The 17,589-nt window shown below is 41.1% G+C and overlaps 1 protein-coding gene across 2 annotated transcripts in view; it reads left to right on the top strand.

Annotated features, from left to right (window-relative positions):
- Positions 1 to 17,589, top strand: part of MYH9 (myosin heavy chain 9) — a 70,197-nt gene that overhangs the window by 40,285 nt on the left and 12,323 nt on the right. For both annotated transcript variants that reach the window (XM_059846327.1, XM_059846328.1), the window contains exons 10-25: positions 2,036 to 2,131; positions 3,194 to 3,312; positions 4,413 to 4,565; positions 5,738 to 5,911; positions 6,681 to 6,854; positions 7,427 to 7,541; positions 9,895 to 10,088; positions 10,427 to 10,548; positions 10,907 to 10,976; positions 11,933 to 12,093; positions 12,825 to 12,933; positions 13,927 to 14,058; positions 14,634 to 14,840; positions 15,336 to 15,473; positions 15,975 to 16,098; positions 16,876 to 17,047. In XM_059846327.1, the coding sequence (XP_059702310.1) occupies positions 2,036 to 2,131; positions 3,194 to 3,312; positions 4,413 to 4,565; positions 5,738 to 5,911; positions 6,681 to 6,854; positions 7,427 to 7,541; positions 9,895 to 10,088; positions 10,427 to 10,548; positions 10,907 to 10,976; positions 11,933 to 12,093; positions 12,825 to 12,933; positions 13,927 to 14,058; positions 14,634 to 14,840; positions 15,336 to 15,473; positions 15,975 to 16,098; positions 16,876 to 17,047 (2,260 nt within the window). The remainder of the gene's footprint in view (positions 1 to 2,035; positions 2,132 to 3,193; positions 3,313 to 4,412; positions 4,566 to 5,737; positions 5,912 to 6,680; positions 6,855 to 7,426; positions 7,542 to 9,894; positions 10,089 to 10,426; positions 10,549 to 10,906; positions 10,977 to 11,932; positions 12,094 to 12,824; positions 12,934 to 13,926; positions 14,059 to 14,633; positions 14,841 to 15,335; positions 15,474 to 15,974; positions 16,099 to 16,875; positions 17,048 to 17,589) is intronic.

Below are 17,589 nucleotides of genomic sequence, written 5' to 3'. Positions count from 1 at the left end.
TCTGCGCTGTTATTGACAGTTTAATACATTTCTTGATATCCTGAATCATCTGAGACTGAAACTTCTGTATGGAGGTGAAGAGAAATTTGCCTAAACCAAATAAAAAAGAAATGGTAGCCTAAATCATTGTCAGAGTGTCCTGCTATGCTCAGTTTTTCAAGTTGTTTTTAATGTATGCTCTAGGGTTTGTCTTTGCTGTCATGTAGATGAGTTATTGGTTCCAGGCACTACAGCAAAAATAGCTTTAATGTTTTGCACTTTCTGAGGAGCCAGTGCCCTTTTTCCAAGATCCAGCCTAACCCTCCCCTGACAAAGCTTCATGCTGTTCCCTTGGATCCTGTCATTGGTCACCAGAGAGATGGATGCCTGGCCCTCCACTTCCCCTTCTGAGGAAGCTGTTGGCTGCTGTGAAGTCCCCTCCTCAGTCCCCTCTTCTCCAGGCTGAACAACCAAGTGACCTCAGTCGCTCCTGCTGTGGCTTTCTCTTGGCTCATTGCCATCTTCATAGCCATCCTTTGGACAGTCCTTAGTAGTTTTATATCTTTCTGATATTGTGGTACCCAAAACTGTACCCAGGAGCTGAGGTGAGGCTACACCAGTGCAGAGTGGGACAGTTGCAAACATGTATTTCTTTTCTGTTGCTCCTAATGGAGCCTTTGTTCACTCTCTTATCAAAAGGATGTTTTCTTAAAACAAATCTTTTTATGATAGTGTTGTGGTTTAACTGCAGTTGGCAACTAAGCTCTACATGGCTGCTCATTCACTCCTGCCCAGTAGGATGGTAGAGATAATTGAGATAGTAAAAGTGCATAAACTCATGGATCAAGATAAAGACAGTTTAACAGGTATAGCAAAAGCTGCACATGCAAGTGAAGCAAAGCAAGATGAGGAATTCATTCACCACTTCACAGAGGCAGGCAGGTGTTCAGCCACACCCAGGAAGGCAGGGCTCTGTCACAGAGTGACTTGAAGACAAACATTATCACTCCTAACATCCTCCCTTCCTTCTTTTCTGAGCTTTATATGCTGAGCATGATGCCATGTGGTATAGACTATCCCTTGGGTAGGTTGGGGTCAGCTGTCCTGGCTGTGTCCTTTCCCATCTTCTTGTGTACCCCCAGCCTCCTCCTGTGTTAAGAACATTTGTTTCCAGCACAAATCCAGAACACAGCTCCATAAGAGCTACTGTGAAGAAAATTAATTATACCCCAGCCAAAATCAGCATAAACAAGTAGAAATTGGAGGGACAAAAAATACCTTTATTAGAAGATCCCCTTCAAGTGACTGGCAGTTTACTTTGCTCAAGGCAACTGGAAGCTATTATGCAATGAGCTTTGATATGTGGTGAAAATTGAATTGACACCATCTTCCCTGTCCTGGCATCTAGTTTGATAGTTTGGCTTTTTTGACGTGCATCTTTTGAAGAGTATGAATGTGTCATTAGCAATGGGGTGGGGTGCTTCAGCATATAATTAGTAATAGTTACGGTACAGGCACTTTCGCCCACATCCTGCTGCCTTCTGTACTTTATAATGTGTGTCTGCAAAGACTACAGATCTTGGTCAGGGAACTGAAACTGTTACAGGGTTAAAAAACCAAAATCTTTAATTGGGGTGTACTCTTAACTGTCTCTTTCCTTTGTTCAACAGTTACTGTTGAGGAAAATTAAGTATGAATTCATTGCATGAGTCTTTATCCTCAGGCAGAGAGAAAAGTGTATTATTAAAAAATACAGTTGCTGTAGGTGGCACTTTACTCTCAGCCCTGTCTCACTATTTTATAGAGATGTTGAGAATAGGTAAATTTCTAGGCTGTGTAGTCTTGCATAGGAATGACAAGGCAAGTCCTTTGTCCTGAATGGGAGTCGTTTAGGGAGTAACCTGTGGTGGTTTTTCCTAAATTTCAGAAGGATTTTTGGGATGCTGAGATGGGCCTCTTTACCAAGTTAGGAAAGATAACTGGGTAATATGGATATCTGGGTCACATTTTGGTGATATATGACACTAAGCTGTTATCATTATTACTATTTTAAAAGGTCTGCTGAAGGTTATCTCAGGTGTTCTTCAACTTGGCAACATAGTCTTCAAGAAGGAGCGTAACACAGACCAAGCCTCTATGCCAGACAATACAGGTAACCAATCTCCTGCCCCACACCAAAGAAAAGTGCAGCAAAAAAGCCTAGAGGAAGTTCTTGCAAGTGGGAGAATGTATTGCAGTATGTATGGAATGCTGGAGCCCTGTTTTTCCACAGGGTGAATTATTTGTCAGAGGAGCTGGTGTGCCTCATAGGAATACACAGTGTTCTGCCAGGCGTGTGTTTGCAGCCACCCACGGGCAGGAATGTGACACTGTGCCTGTGGCAGGGCTAGGCAGGAAGTACACACCATGAACAGATGAAAAGGATTACTCTACTGGAATATGTGGAGTGTGTGATTTAATTGCTCCTTCAAACCTATGTTATCGGATTTTAAGGAATGTTCTTTGCTGCCTTTGTAGGTTCTCTGGTAACTGTAGGAGTAAGGTGGTGGATAGTTTTATGGTGGATATAAAAGCATATGTGCATATTTTAATTGCACTGACCATTGTTGAATGTCTAAATTGTGCCATGTTTCACATGATAGAAGACTGTTTGTTGGAAGACTTAACTCTTAGATCTTCATTGTAGATGTGCAAATGTTGCTAATTTATCACTAAGTGAGGGGGTTTTTTGGCCGTTATTATTTAAAATATGCTCTACATTTCATTTTAAGGAGGAGAGTAAATCATTTGGGTTTTGGATCTTGAATCTGAAATACAGAGTTGTCTCAAAGACTAATCAGTAGATGAAGACAGAACAATTAGCTTGATTAAGACTCCATTATCTGATGTATTTTTAGATTGATTACAGACAATGACCTTTCTAAAGCTTCTGTGTTACAATTTAGTTGTATGAGGCTGTTACTTCAAATATACTCTAGTGGCTTCTGGAGAAACTCTGTAAACTGTAGTATGGGTTACAAGAGGGTTTTTTTAGAGTGTGTTTTTTGTTAGGAAGGTATTTTGTCTCAGCAACCTGTTTTTCTTTTAATCTTTTTTGTAAGCTGTTTCCTGACTTTTCTAAAGACAGTTGTCAGAATATTTTTCTTATAGAAAGCAAGAGAAAAAGAAAAACAGAGTAATATGAATCTTTTTGTTTCCTCTTAACCATCTTTAGCTGCTCAGAAGGTGTCTCACCTTTTGGGTATCAACGTGACAGATTTCACTAGAGGTATCCTGACTCCTCGCATCAAAGTTGGACGAGACTATGTCCAGAAAGCTCAGACCAAAGAACAGGTAGGCATTCTCAAAAAATGAATGAGTACTTTGGACTCTAATCCTACTGCTGCACTGCTAATGAATGTATCAGAGGTTTCTGTAGTGTTTACTAACCATCTTTATGATTGCAATGTATGGCAAGCACACTCGAACTTTGTGCCATAATATATTGCTTCTAGCACAGTATATTGCTTGTTCATGTAATCTGTATAAAGCTAAATTCACCCTGTCCCTTAGCACTTTTTCTCTTCAGAAAAATAGAAAGAGAACACAAGTCCCCTAATTTTTGTGACTGGCTGTCCCTGGGGAGTTAGTACTTTCAATGTGGTATGCAAGGGTGGCATTTTCAAGTTGGTGCAATACAGAAAGCACTATTTTTGAGTGAGTCAGCTACTAAGATAGAAGAATTTGCTGCTCTCCATTGAAATTGACTGGAACTTTTGTAACATTCTTGACTGGTTGTGCTGTAAATGAAACCTGACCTAGGAGCTCATGGCCTGCTTGAATGGAGCAAACCCCTGTGCTTACTCATTGCCTGGCTTCTTTATGAACACAGCATTATCCTCTAAATAAAGAAACATGGCCCTGTAACATGGAAGGGATTGGTAAGAGATTGAAGTCTGGAAAAAGTCAGAGGTTGCCTTTCCGTGCTGCTTGTCTCTTTTGATGTATAATTTCTTACTACATGTAGTATTTGTGTCAAACACAGGTAGGGTAGTGACAGGGAGGGATTGGGCTTCAGAAATCCAAAGTTACAAAAGAATTTAAGTTCATTTCCTTGGGCCTATGAAATACTCCATGTTACTACAGTTTTTGGGAGCGGCTGGGCATAGTTTTTCTTTCTTTAGTACCATCTCTTGCTTCCTCCAGCAGTTAGGATCCTGAAATTTGGTTTTGACGCACTAATTTAGAGACAAATTCTTTGCTCTTGTATATGGAATATCACTATGCCATCTACTTTTCATTTGGAATAAACTGAAATAAGCCTTGTTCGGTGAATTTGCTGATAGGGAGAAAATGTCAGACTAGAGTTGTGCTGCTAGATCCCAAAGCAGTGTGATCTGTGCCTTTCTTTGGTTTATAATGCAACTTTTGGTGTTGATCTGTTTGCTGTTTAGGCTGATTTTGCCATTGAAGCACTGGCCAAAGCCACTTATGAGCGGATGTTCCGGTGGCTGGTTATGCGCATCAACAAGGCTTTGGATAAGACCAAGAGACAGGGTGCTTCCTTCATTGGAATCCTTGACATTGCTGGCTTTGAAATTTTTGAGGTAAGATGTCAGGTCCTTGCACTCAGCACAGTTTTAATATGGAGCAAAGACCGCAGAAGGAAATAGCTTTACAACTGGGAAATGACACACTCTTGATAAGGATGTGAAGTCCACAAAAAGGGGAATCAGGATCAAGTCTTATTCAAGATAAGTGTAGGAGAGGAAGAGCTGAAGGAAGGTTGAGGGAGAGATGGGAGAGAAAGGAAATGTGAGCGCTCTCTCTAGATTACAGTGAACCGTTAGGCCAAACTGTTATGGGATTCTATTAAATAATTTTAGGATGTGGTTTGCAGTATAAGCTGAAGCAGCCACAGACTGCCATGAAAAAAGAGGTATACTACCATTATCCCAGCAAGGCATCTCCTGTCAACCTGTGTTGTGTTACACTGGGTCTAACTCATAAACAGCTGCAGAATGAATTGGACCATTTATTCATGAAATAGAAAACTGAGACACAGAAAAGCTGGCGTTGGGATTGGGTTTGTTTGTTTGTTTGTTGGGTTTTGGGAGGTATTTTTTTCCCTCTCATTGGTATACCTTTGGCTTCACGGTTGCTGGATCTCATGGAAAGAAGAGGAGAAGAAATAATATAGTTAGGAATTATTAAATAGAGAGGATTTAGAACAGGACCACTTTCTTTAGAAGCTGCATTATGATTTGTGTGGTCAAACAAAAATACACTGTGGGTTATTAACCTTGTCCTTACTGTTTGAAGAAATCTGGAAATTTTATAGAAATTACCCTCACTTTCCTTGCTCTCATTTTATATGAGGATGAAAAAAGGGACTTTCCAGTTCACACACTTTTAGGAATTTGTCTTCAGGCTTCTGTTGCTGCTTCTTCCTATGAAGAGGACTTGCTGGCTCTGCATTTATGAGAAAACCAGAGTCCTTTCTTGTCCCGGGTTAAGTAGTTGCAGTAACTCTTCTGCTGTTTACAGCTAAACATTCTTTTGCAAAGTCTGAGAACCAGTGTGTATGAACTTCCCTAGGGATTGCAGCAGTGTGCAGTGGCACGTGACAGAACAGGCAGTTCATATCCAAGGGGGTTACTGACAGTGGACTGTCTGCCCCACTCTAGCTTAGATTCCTGAAGCACAGATACCATCTAGGTTGCTAGGTGTGTCTTCACAAGCAGTTGCTCAAACATCTTTCTGCTTTTTTCTTCAATAGCTGAACTCCTTTGAGCAGCTGTGTATTAACTACACAAATGAAAAGTTGCAGCAGCTCTTTAACCACACCATGTTCATTCTGGAGCAAGAGGAGTACCAGAGGGAGGGCATAGAGTGGAATTTCATTGACTTTGGCCTGGACCTGCAGCCCTGCATTGACCTCATAGAGAAGCCGGTAAGTTTGTTGTTTTACTGTCCAGCAGGAAATGACTGCACTGATTTTGTCATTGAGGACATCATCTCTGGCCCTTTAGCTTTTGTTATCCTCTACCTACACTGTAATATGATTAGAAGCAGGAGTGAACAGTTTCTTCTTTATATGAAAGTGTGTCACCAATAAGGCTGTTAGTATCAGTTCTGTAGGAAACACTGGCTGAAAATGAATCTAATTGGCCACTTTTCCTTCTCTATTGTCCTCACTTGTGTAGGTCTGCATGGTGCTAGATGTATGTGCAGCTTGCCATAAGTAGTGTGAACTTCCTTACTTAACTACAGGTGTGATGAGAAGCTGTGAACTCTGTTGCTTTCATTTTGCTCTAATGAAACTTAAGAATTTACAAATTTCATAGCACATGTTCCAATAGTAAGAACTAGTTTGTGAAACTTTCTGCTATGGCCTTTTGCATTTAGACACCTGAATATATTTAGAGAACCGTATAATAATATTTCTTCTACTAAAAAATATCTTTTCCCAAAAAAAGCAACCTAGTCTCTTCTGTGACATTTGTCTTTCTCATAAAAATGGTCAGAATTCAGATATGGATATTGAAGAACTATTAAAAATTTATATTACAATAGAAGTAGTTTAACTGATATCACACAAGAGGTGAATGTGATGTGGATCAGGCTTAGTTGTTTTCTTTTTTCTCCTCTGGCCATCTAAAGGTGTTAATTATCATTGTAGTCATGTAGTTAATAATGTTTTGATGTTTCCGTTCTTTAAGGCTGGGCCTCCTGGTATACTGGCTCTGCTGGATGAAGAATGCTGGTTCCCTAAAGCAACAGACAAAAGCTTTGTGGAAAAAGTTGTTCAAGAGCAAGGCACCCACCCCAAATTTCAGAAGCCAAAACAGCTGAAAGACAAAGCTGACTTCTGTATCATACACTATGCTGGCAAGGTAAAGAATTAAAAACTAAAATGTGAAGGCTGGAATGATTAATTCATAACCATTACTTCTTAGAAATGGTTGCTTACCAGAATGGTTGCCTACGAGAAACCATCAGAAGATTTCATGGAAGTGTTCCATTGCAGAGAAGCTTACAGGGTCTAAGAAGGCCGTACTTGCCAGCAATTTTATTTATATTTATAGTTCAAGACATGTTAAACTGACAGCAATTTAAATTTGTTCTGTGTGACTTGGTGAGACTGGAGGTACTGCTCAGAGGAAACCTGCATCAAGACTTCATCACCAAAAATGCTGATGCAGCTGTTTTTTGTGTCACACTCTGGCTGGTACAAAGTAACATTTGCAAATCCATTCCCTTTACTGACAGAGCAGAACATGCAGCTTTTTGTAAGGGTTGAAAATTCATAGGTGGGCTTACTTAGAAGGCAAATCCAAGGATGGTTAGGTAATCTGTCATTGTGCAAACCTTGGTGATACTTTTCTAGACTGTGCCAGATGTTGTTGGATATTGGGCTGCAGAAAATTGCCCATCCCAAGCTTCTTGATGTGTTTATCTTCTCCAGGTGGATTACAAGGCAGACGAATGGCTGATGAAGAACATGGATCCACTGAACGATAACATCGCCACTCTTCTGCACCAGTCGTCGGATAAGTTTGTGTCTGAGCTGTGGAAAGATGGTATGTTATTGAACTTCATTTCAATTGTTTGCTCTTTTTTTGTGTGAAAGAGCTTGAGCATCAAAAGCCTGTGATGAGCTGTTTTGCTTTTTTCCCTGAAGACTAAGCCACCAAGATGAGCATTATCTGGAACATCCTCTGCTTAAATATGGTATTTCATTAAAAGTTCACTGTAACTCAAGAGAGAGATTCATTTCCATCAACTTCTGTTAAACTTGCTGCATATATAGCAATTCTGTCTCAAAGTGAGGAATACTGGGATAAAATATGAATGCACCATTATGAGCCAGCAGCTTGTATAGCTGCAACACTCAAGATCTGAAGTGGAATCTGTTTTCAATCCTGCAACTAAGTGTGCCCTTTCTGCAGTGTTGTTCAGTATTTTACTCTATCTTCTCTGGGTTTTATCTGGTTTTGAGTCTTACTGTTACTGTCAATTTCTGTGGTAGGTTTTCTTTGACGTCTCTGTCTGTTGCAGAGATGCAGAAGGTTCAGAGAGCCTATTTCTATCAACACTTTCCTATTCTTCATCTAGAACCAGGTGACTGAGAAACCCAGCTGTCGTGTCATGTGTGTGATGCATCCTAGAGCCATGCAAGAAATGCTTCCGTTAACTTCTCTTTGTCCCTTTGTCATACCTGCCTGTCTTTCTTGTTCATTTCCTATGCTTTGTGCTAGTAGTTCCTCATGGACTTTGAAACAAGAGTAAAACTCACCTTGAAAGTGGATCCAGAAATACAGACACATTCAGGTGCTTAAAGTTGCTCTTGCACAACTTGAGTAGGAACAAATCCCTGTCAGCTGTTTGAATGTAGAGCTAGTACAGCTGTATTTCTTGCAAGATATGGAAGGAAGATTTCTGACACTGCATAGAAACTGAATTCCAGTTTAACATTCGTTTTAGTACTGGGATTTCACTTCAGCAGCTGATAATTTAAAAGAGGGTTTGGCAAAGGAACTTGTCCTGGATGAAAAATGGCCATCAGCAAGTTGAGCCTAACAAGGCCTTTGCTGTGTGAGACTACTTTTGGGCTTGAAATGTCAACTGACCACAGCTTATCGGTTTGCATTTATTGTTCTTAGGTGGATCTTCTTTTGCAAGTGACTGTCCTTTTCATTATCCTGAAGTGCATTGCAGGGCTCAAGACTGAGTATTGGCATAGCCACAATCTGGGATGCACTTCTATGGACTTCCCTGTGATGTCATCTAGTAACATAGCCTTCTTTTCTTTCTGATAAGACAACCTTGACCCTATTCCAACAGCTGCTCTAGAAGTGAACAGTTTTTAGCTAATATTAGCTGTAAATGAGGATACTCTTTCTAGTTTAATCTTTTGTAGGGTGTCTGTTAGCAGCTGTGTTTTTTTAAATCAGAAGAAAGTTGAGCGCAAGCTGGTGTATTTTCTGAAGTGAAGACTGGGAGCCTGAGTGTAGACATCAGCCAACCACTAAAGGTGGTGAAGAGTAGCTTAAAGCCCTTAATAAAAGTGTATTGGAAGTGTGGAAATTTCTAGTGATAGAGTTGGTTTTTGCTGGATGGGTGAATTTTTATCTCTATGTAGAAAAGCAATGGGAAGAAGTAAAACTCCAGTTTACTCTGGCCCCTTCTACTATCTAGCTGACTAGCTAGATCTAGCTGACTTCTGTTGAGGGGAAAAAAAAAGCTGTGGTGTCCATCCATCAAGGTGATAGTTTCACCAATGCTTGGATGTCACTGTGGCATAGTGGAGAAACTTGGGGCAGGGAGTTCTTTCTCATAGTGCTGTTGTTCATGTCTGTGTCATGGAATACTTGTACTCCAAAAACAGCTCAAGCAGTGGTATCCTGAGGTTTGGGTTTTGTCATGCCTTTTATTGTGCTTGTTCAGTTTACAAGTAGATATGACATTTCTAATAATTGATTATGACAGTCCTGCCTGTAATGCAAGAGTGAAGCTGGGCTTTTTCTCTGTCTGTGGCCCCTCCTGGATCAGAGTTAACTAATAGTTGACTCTGCTGGGCTAGCAGCTAGAGCTCTTGTTGTTTTTCATTCTAAGCTAAGCAAGTAGAAGCATCTGAAACTCACTTCTAGATTGCTCTTCCAGTGCTGCCATCCAGGGCATCAGTAGAATATGTTTGGGATTAAGTTTGACTCCATCACTCAAACTTCCTGTAGCGAGCTGATGCTTTCTTTTCCTTCCTGCTCCTATCCCTGCACAAATTTTGTACAGGAGTCGACATCTGTGTAGAGATGAAGCAAAAAGGATCCTGCAGCTCCTCTCATTTATCCTGTTCTACCCAAATGTTCTTTGTATGTCCCAATGCTTCCTTTGTTTGTGGGAGAATGTTAATGCTCTTTCCTGTGCTCTCTCTAGTGGACCGTATTGTTGGGCTGGATCAGGTAGCTGGTATGTCAGATACAGCATTGCCAGGGGCCTTTAAAACCAGGAAGGGAATGTTCCGGACAGTGGGACAGCTCTACAAAGAACAGCTGGCTAAACTGATGGCTACTTTGAGGAACACCAACCCCAACTTTGTCCGTTGCATTATCCCCAACCATGAGAAAAAGGTAAAGACAGCTTATAACAGCACAGCCCATTCATTCTTACATGGGCTTCCTGAGGTGTGTGGCTGGGTTGATGGCTTTTGTCAGGTTTTACAAGTGATCTGGAAGAGGCCCTGTTTTCTCAGGGTATTTTTTAAGGTTATCCTACATAACTGTATGCTTACTAAAATTTTGGAGACTGATCTTTGCAGTTCGTAAGGTGGCATAAAAGCTTTCCATTGTTTCTAACTGGAAAAGAGAGAACTGTCTCCTTAACAAGAAGGAGAGAGGGGGAGGCAAGGGGGTAAGCCCTTTTTGTAAAAGCTTTATGGTGTTCATAAAATACACATTTTCCTCACTAGGCTGGAAAACTGGACCCCCACTTGGTCCTTGACCAGCTTCGCTGTAATGGAGTGCTGGAGGGAATCCGTATTTGTCGTCAAGGTTTCCCCAACAGAGTTGTATTCCAGGAATTCAGACAAAGGTGAGCTCTAGAAAAGAATCTGAAGCAGTCTTTGGCCTGGCAAAGTTAAGACATAAGTACAAAAGCGGAAGTCTTTTATTGCAACTAGATTGAAAAATTGGCAAAGACAACACATCTGTACCTTGGTTTTCCCTGGCATGAAGCCTCCCAAAAGCATTTTTGATTTCTCCAGTAAGGATGTAGTTAGGATGAGGCATAGAGGACCCTGTCCAAGGCTGCTGCTTCATTCTCTGCTGTCTAGAGGGGCAGTGTTTTTTGAAAAACAGTTGAACTCACAATGGCATAGGGATGCATACTGATTTCTTTTGTTGTTTTCAAATACACTTGTGTGACTAGTCTGATGCTTTCTCGTTTTCAGATATGAAATCTTAACTCCAAATGCAATTCCCAAAGGATTTATGGATGGAAAGCAGGCTTGCGTGCTGATGGTAAAGCATCCCAGAAACTCTACTTGAATAGAATAAACTTTATGGGTGTGGTTTAAAAGTTGGAGTTGTGCATGCTAAAAATAACTTGTACTCACAGACTAAAATTCCAAAGTCAAATGTTTTGTCTGAGAGAAGGGTGCAGAAAGCTTCCTCTTGGCTTCATGGATGGAGGCTTTTGTCTGGCATGAGATTCAATAATCCTAGGCAAGAGGTCCTTTCTGTTTCCACAGATGCATACTTCGAGATGCCAGCAGTATTCATAGAATCAAAATGCTTAGAAGCATTAATGCTATCTTTAGCACATGCTGAAAGTATGAGCTTCAGTAAACTTTTTGTAATGGCCTGCTGCTGACAAATGCTTTCAGCAAAGGCTCCAATCAGTTTTGTGGAATTGCCTGCTTCAAAGGGAAAGCTTTGGCTCTAGCTTGATGATTAGGCTTGAATTGAGCATGGTCATAGGGGATTCCCACTTTTCTGTCTTACAGGAGTATAGCTGATTCTTCCTAGCTTAGCTAATACAAGCATTGGCAGCAAGTCCATGAGAGGAAGGTTGAGTTGGGATGTCTTTTTTGGACAAAGATAGGATTGAGAAAAAGTAAATGGGAAGGATCAACAGACGTGTTTCTTCTAGAAAAGGAAGAGGGCTCTTGGGACTAGGCATGCATTCCTCACAGCATCCTTGTATTCTGAATACTTGATGTGATACTGCTATTAAATGATGCTTTCTGTCATATTTTCTGCCTCTGATTACCTCCATTTGATGCTGTGCTTGGCTGAGCTTCAGCTCCTCTAATTGGGATAGGCCAGGAATTTATTGGGAATTGGTAACTGTGGTTTGCCTGAGTGGCCCATTGTAGGGAAGGACTGTTTTAGAGCCACGAGCCACAAATATGTTTTGTGATGTTTCACATGCAACAGTCTTTGCAGGACATTAATTCTTCTCTCTTTCTTTTTAGATCAAAGCATTGGAGCTGGATTCCAACCTTTACAGAATTGGACAGAGCAAAGTGTTTTTCAGAGCTGGAGTCCTTGCTCATCTTGAAGAAGAGAGAGACCTGAAGATCACAGATGTCATTATTGGATTCCAAGCATGTTGCAGAGGCTACCTGGCCAGAAAGTAAGTACAGTGATTTTTGAAGTCATAATCATGTATTTCATCATAAACATGTATTTCTCCCATTCAAGCACAAGTTTATCTTCAAAAAAATGAAATAATTTTGTCTAGAAATTATTTTTTGTCAGAAAGTAATGATTTATTAATTGTATATAACAGTTAATCTTTTAGGGTTTTCTCAACTCTGTAATGTCAGACTTCTGGCACCTGCAAGAATCTCTGTTTGCTGTATCCCAGAAACTGCCTGAGCAGTAAAGCCTGTTCTTCTCTGTAATAATGCTATGCAGCAGATCAAGTTTTTGACAGAAGGGCTGTGAAGGTGCAAATGGACAAGTCTTAGTATGGTACTGATACAGGAGGGGTAGTGTTTCTTGTAAGATATCAGGTAGGGCTGCAATTGGTACAGTTCTAAGATCAAAAGTAGTACCTGTCAGTTTGGTGGGAAAACACCTCTGCTTCAGATCCCCCTTCTTGGAAGTGAAGATAGTAAAGCTTTTCAGAATAGAAGACATGAGGGAAATTTTGTTAAAATAGGAAATTGGATAAAGGAAAAAAGAGCCACTCTTACCTGAGCAGAACAAAAAAATGAAAATCATGAGAAAGTTCACTGGAAACTGCTAGTTTTTTGGGAGGGAACCTTCTAAAGAAAAAACACAGAAGTATCTAAGAAAAGGCTTGGTGGTGTGAATTGTGTGCTGCTCTGGGTTCCTTTCTTATCTCCACTTGCTTTGCAGAGCCTTTGCCAAGCGCCAGCAGCAGCTGACAGCTATGAAAGTGCTTCAGAGAAACTGTGCTGCCTATCTGAAACTGCGGAACTGGCAGTGGTGGAGGCTGTTCACCAAGGTAAGAGTTTTCCCTTTGCAATCCCCCTGCAATGAACTAAGACATCTTCAACTAGATCAGTTTGCTCAGAGCCCCATCCACCCTGACCTTGAATGTTTTCAGGGATAGGGCATCTGTTCACCACCTCGCTAAAAAACCTGTTCTAGTGTTTCACCACCTTTATTGTAAAAAACTTCTTCCTTTATCAAGTCTGAATCTACTCTTGGTTAGCTTAAAACCATTACCTTTTTGTCACAACAAGCCTTCTTAACAAGTTTGGCCCCCTCTGTTTTGTGAACCCCCTTTTATATACTGACATGTGCTCTGAGGTCTCCCTGAAGCCTTCTCTTCTCCAGGCTGAACAGCCCCAACTCTCTCAGCCTGTCTTCAGAGCAGAGGTGCTCCAGCCCTCTGATCATTTTTGTGACCCTCTGGACCCACTCAAACAAGTCCATATCTTTCCTGGGCTGAGAACCCCAGGTCTGGATGCAGCACTCCAGGTGGGGCTTACCAGAGAAGAGGGGCAGAATCCTCCTCTGGATTCAGCCCAGACAGTTCTTTGATCACCAAGCACTTCACCCATCAAGTCCATATCTCTTCAGTTTAGAGAAAAAGATCTTGGGATACCATGCCAAAAGCCTTACAGAAGTCCCCTTATATGACATTGACTTACCTATGAGTTTCCCCATTGTATGGCAACTTTTGTATTCTCTAACTACTACTACTTAACCCTTGAGGGTCTGGAATTTCCTGAACTCTTTCCTGAGGCATCCCATCCTGGAGGAGAATAAATGGGCTGGCAGAAAGTGTGCTGTTGGTAGAGTAGGTGATATCTCGTTCTGTGTAATTCCCCCAGTGTTCTCCCCCACCCCCAACAAAACAGTTGATTGGTCCTTCAGATAAGAAACTTACCTAAAATGTTATTTTAGTCAATGCTTCTCTCAAGTACAAGAGCATTTCTTCATGTTTTTGTTATTCCTTATACACATCTCATTCCCTTGGTTTCCCTTTCAGGTGAAGCCCCTTCTGCAAGTGAGCAGACAGGAGGAGGAGATGATGGCCAAGGAAGAAGAACTAATAAAGGTCAAGGAGAAGCAGCTGGCTGCAGAAAATAGGCTGAGTGAGATGGAGACCTTCCAGGCCCAGGTGAGTTTTGCAAATCTGATGTGTAAAAATTTTTCTCTCTCTGCTTGTCCATCTGCTTGAGAGCACTACCTTTGCTTTCTTGGTCTGATGGACAAACTGCAGGATTCCAAATTGCTGGAACATGATTTGGCTGCCTTTTCCTTTGCCCTTCTGTAGCCATTATAGGAAAAAAGTCTCCTTTGGCCGAGTGTTACAGCAAGCTGGTTGAATTCAGTCTTGTCATTAATGGAATCCTTTTTGTTGGGAACACAGAAGGTGGGAGCAGGGTTGGTTTTTTCCCGTAGAGCTGATAATTTTTTATTACTTTTGTAAGTGGAAATAGACAATATCCCTGTTTCAAATGGATATGTTCTTGAGAAATTTGTGAATAATTTGTGGTTGTAGCTTCTGATTTGTGAAGAACATGCACTTAAAACCGTGTTTTTGATAGTTAGCTTTTGGTTAACAGCAGGAGACTGCTGCAATGTTTAAAACTAACTGTGGAACAGAGGAGCACAGAACTTCACTTAACACACATTGCTAAGTGCTTTGGTAAATTGGAGCTTGTCTTATTTTTGGGTTTGCATCCAATGTAGCTAATGGCAGAGAAGATGCAGCTGCAGGAACAGTTGCAAGCAGAAACCGAACTGTGTGCTGAAGCTGAGGAGATAAGAGCTCGCCTGACAGCCAAGAAACAAGAGCTGGAGGAGATATGTCATGATCTGGAAGCAAGGGTGGAGGAAGAGGAAGAACGGTGTCAGCATCTGCAGGCTGAAAAGAAGAAGATGCAGCAGAACATCCAGGTAATGCCTTAGGAATGCTGTCTCTTGTCAGTAAAAAGGATAGTGTGGATAGAGTGGTTTTTTTGCCTCAGCTTGGAGGGAAATGAAAGAGAGAAAGGGGGGAGAAAGAGGCATGGGAAAATCCATCTGTGGAAACAGCAATAGAACACGGCAGTTCGGGTGCTGAGCTGACTGACATTCAGTCAGTTGTCTGGAATGAGTTGTTCCATTATTGAAGGTGATGGCCACTTCTCAAACAATTAAACAAGTATTTGCTTTGTTTTAGGAATGGTAGTATTCTTTGCAAAATAGCATTGTTTATTCTGCTCTAAAATATGTTGGTTGGCATGCAGTATGTTGCATTAAATCATGGCAGAGATGTCAGTCTAGGACCTACTGATAATACCTTGAAGGAAGGGTTGAAGAAACCTTCCATTCTAGTATTGCTACTGAGCTGTTCCATAGATTAGTGAGCAGCACTGACAAATTCCTTGCTTTTCTTTGGGTGTCATGAAGGAGCTAGAGGAGCAGCTTGAGGAAGAGGAAAGTGCAAGGCAGAAGCTGCAGCTAGAAAAAGTGACCACAGAGGCCAAATTGAAGAAATTGGAAGAAGATGTTCTAGTTCTGGAAGATCAGAATCTCAAATTGGCTAAGGTAAGACCCCCCACATCATCTTCTACATGCTAAAGATGCACTGGTGTTTCTCTTGGAGAAAACCACTACAGGCTGAACTTTTCCCTATTACAGGAAAGCTTACTAATTAATTCAGTCTTGTCTTTGGAATTCTGACCTGAATTTTTCAAAGTAACTGCCTGCCTGTATTCTCAACAGTCAGTATTGTATGATATTTAAATAACTTTCACTAAATAATGATCCATGAGCAAACATTTTCTGATGCATTGTTATGCCAATCAGTATCAAGTTATTTTATAAACAGACTTCCCTTTCAGTTTTTAAAGGGGTATCATATCTTTCATTTAAATTCAACTTTAAATTTGTTTGAATTCTGTTTGTGATCCTGAAAGGATTTCTTTCTTTGAGATTGCTTGTAGCAGGAGTAGGCACTCATGACATTAACATTTCTAAGCAGTCGGATCTGGAAAAATACCCTGTAATTCCAGCAGCTCTTTTGACTCCACTTTCTCAATTCTTCAGGAAAAGAAACTCTTGGAAGACAGAATGTCTGAATTTACAACAAATCTGACAGAGGAAGAGGAAAAATCTAAGAGTTTAGCCAAACTGAAGAATAAGCATGAGGCCATGATCACTGACCTTGAAGGTGATTTTGATTTTTGTTTTGTTTTGTTTTAAGATAGATCCTGTAAAGACCTTGCCTAATTAGTTTTAGGTGGTTTCTTGTTAAAATTTGTTGAACTTCAGTTTCATTTCTGAAAGAGGTTTAGTCCTCCCAAGTTTCTGAAGGGTTAAAAATTAGTCTATAGTGTGTGAGCTATTGATCAGTTTGATAGAGCTGTGCTCTTGTCTGGCTGAAGGTTATGTGCCTTGTCAGCTGAGCCCTTGATCTAAATAAAAATCCTCTCCAAAGCAGCCAGGCCAATGGAGAAGAGAGGCTGGTTCTCTTTCTTCTCCTGCTGTGGAAGTGTTTCCGCTTTTCTACTTCCAGCAGCATCAATCTGTCAGGGTTAGTGCTGTTTCTGATAGCCTGTTTGCACAAGTTCTTCAGAGCTCTAGAAGGATATTCTTCTGGAGACTGCCTGTTTCGTTTCAGTAAAGAGAGAGCAGACTTTGTGTTCAGCACCACTATGCTTATGCTTGCGTGGTGTGAGGCTGGCACTGTGTTTGCATTGTTACAGTGAGAGTGGGAAAAGGAGGTTCGGCTGTAAGGTGAGGGGAAGGGAAATTGCCCAGATATATTTTGAGGGCAAAATAGAGTAGATGGAGTAGATGCCTGTATAGGTCCTGACAAAATAGTGCAGTCCACCTGCAGTTTGGACAGTTGTGTTATCAGGAAAGAAAGTCTTGCTTAAATAGGTTATTTTTCTGTGCTCATACAATGTTCTCAGTGTGTAACTTAATGTGTCCCCATCTCCATCAGAACGCCTGCGACGCGAAGAAAAGCAGAGACAAGAGTTGGAAAAGACTCGTCGGAAGCTTGAAGGAGACTCCACTGATCTGCATGACCAGATTGCTGAACTGCAGGCTCAGATTGCAGAACTCAAAATGCAGCTGGCCAAGAAGGAAGAGGAGCTGCAGGCAGCCTTAGCTAGGTGAGACCCTGACCTGTGGGGTTCAGGGCCCACCTGGTTGGGAAGTATTTCTTGTCTTGTGTCACTTGGAATAGGGTGAATAGGGATAAATGCAACCTGTAGATGTTGTATTTTAGCCTGTGGACTATTTAAGATCCATGTCCTTGGCATTAGAGTTCTTTAGCTGCTGCTCAGTGCCACATTCTCTGTCCAGAACTAGACTATGGATGCAATAGGCACTGCATGCATTTGACTGGAGTAGTAATCCTTAAGCTGTGATTAAAAAGTAGTGGCAGCACACTGGTGTCCCTTTGGTAGCTGCTGTATTCATCTACTCAGTAAAGTGTCTGATTTCCATTGTAAAATGGTGCTTTCTCTTCTGCTTTCTTCTGTTGTCAGTCCCTCTCTGTCCCCTTCTTTAAGGTGAGTAATTGTGCTGTCCCAAGTATTGGGAGATAGAGCTTAGGATTTGTAGATGATATATGGATCAAAGTCTGAATATAACATTGTAGAGCTGACCAATACCAGCTTTTCTTGATTATTTTTGGTATGACAAGTTGTCT

The sequence above is a fragment of the Haemorhous mexicanus genome, chromosome 5 (assembly GCF_027477595.1).
Source record: "Haemorhous mexicanus isolate bHaeMex1 chromosome 5, bHaeMex1.pri, whole genome shotgun sequence".
In the NCBI taxonomy this organism is placed as follows: Eukaryota; Metazoa; Chordata; class Aves; order Passeriformes; family Fringillidae; genus Haemorhous; species Haemorhous mexicanus.
The sequence above is the reverse complement of the archived record's forward strand: the minus strand, read 5'-3'. Positions and strand labels throughout refer to the sequence as shown.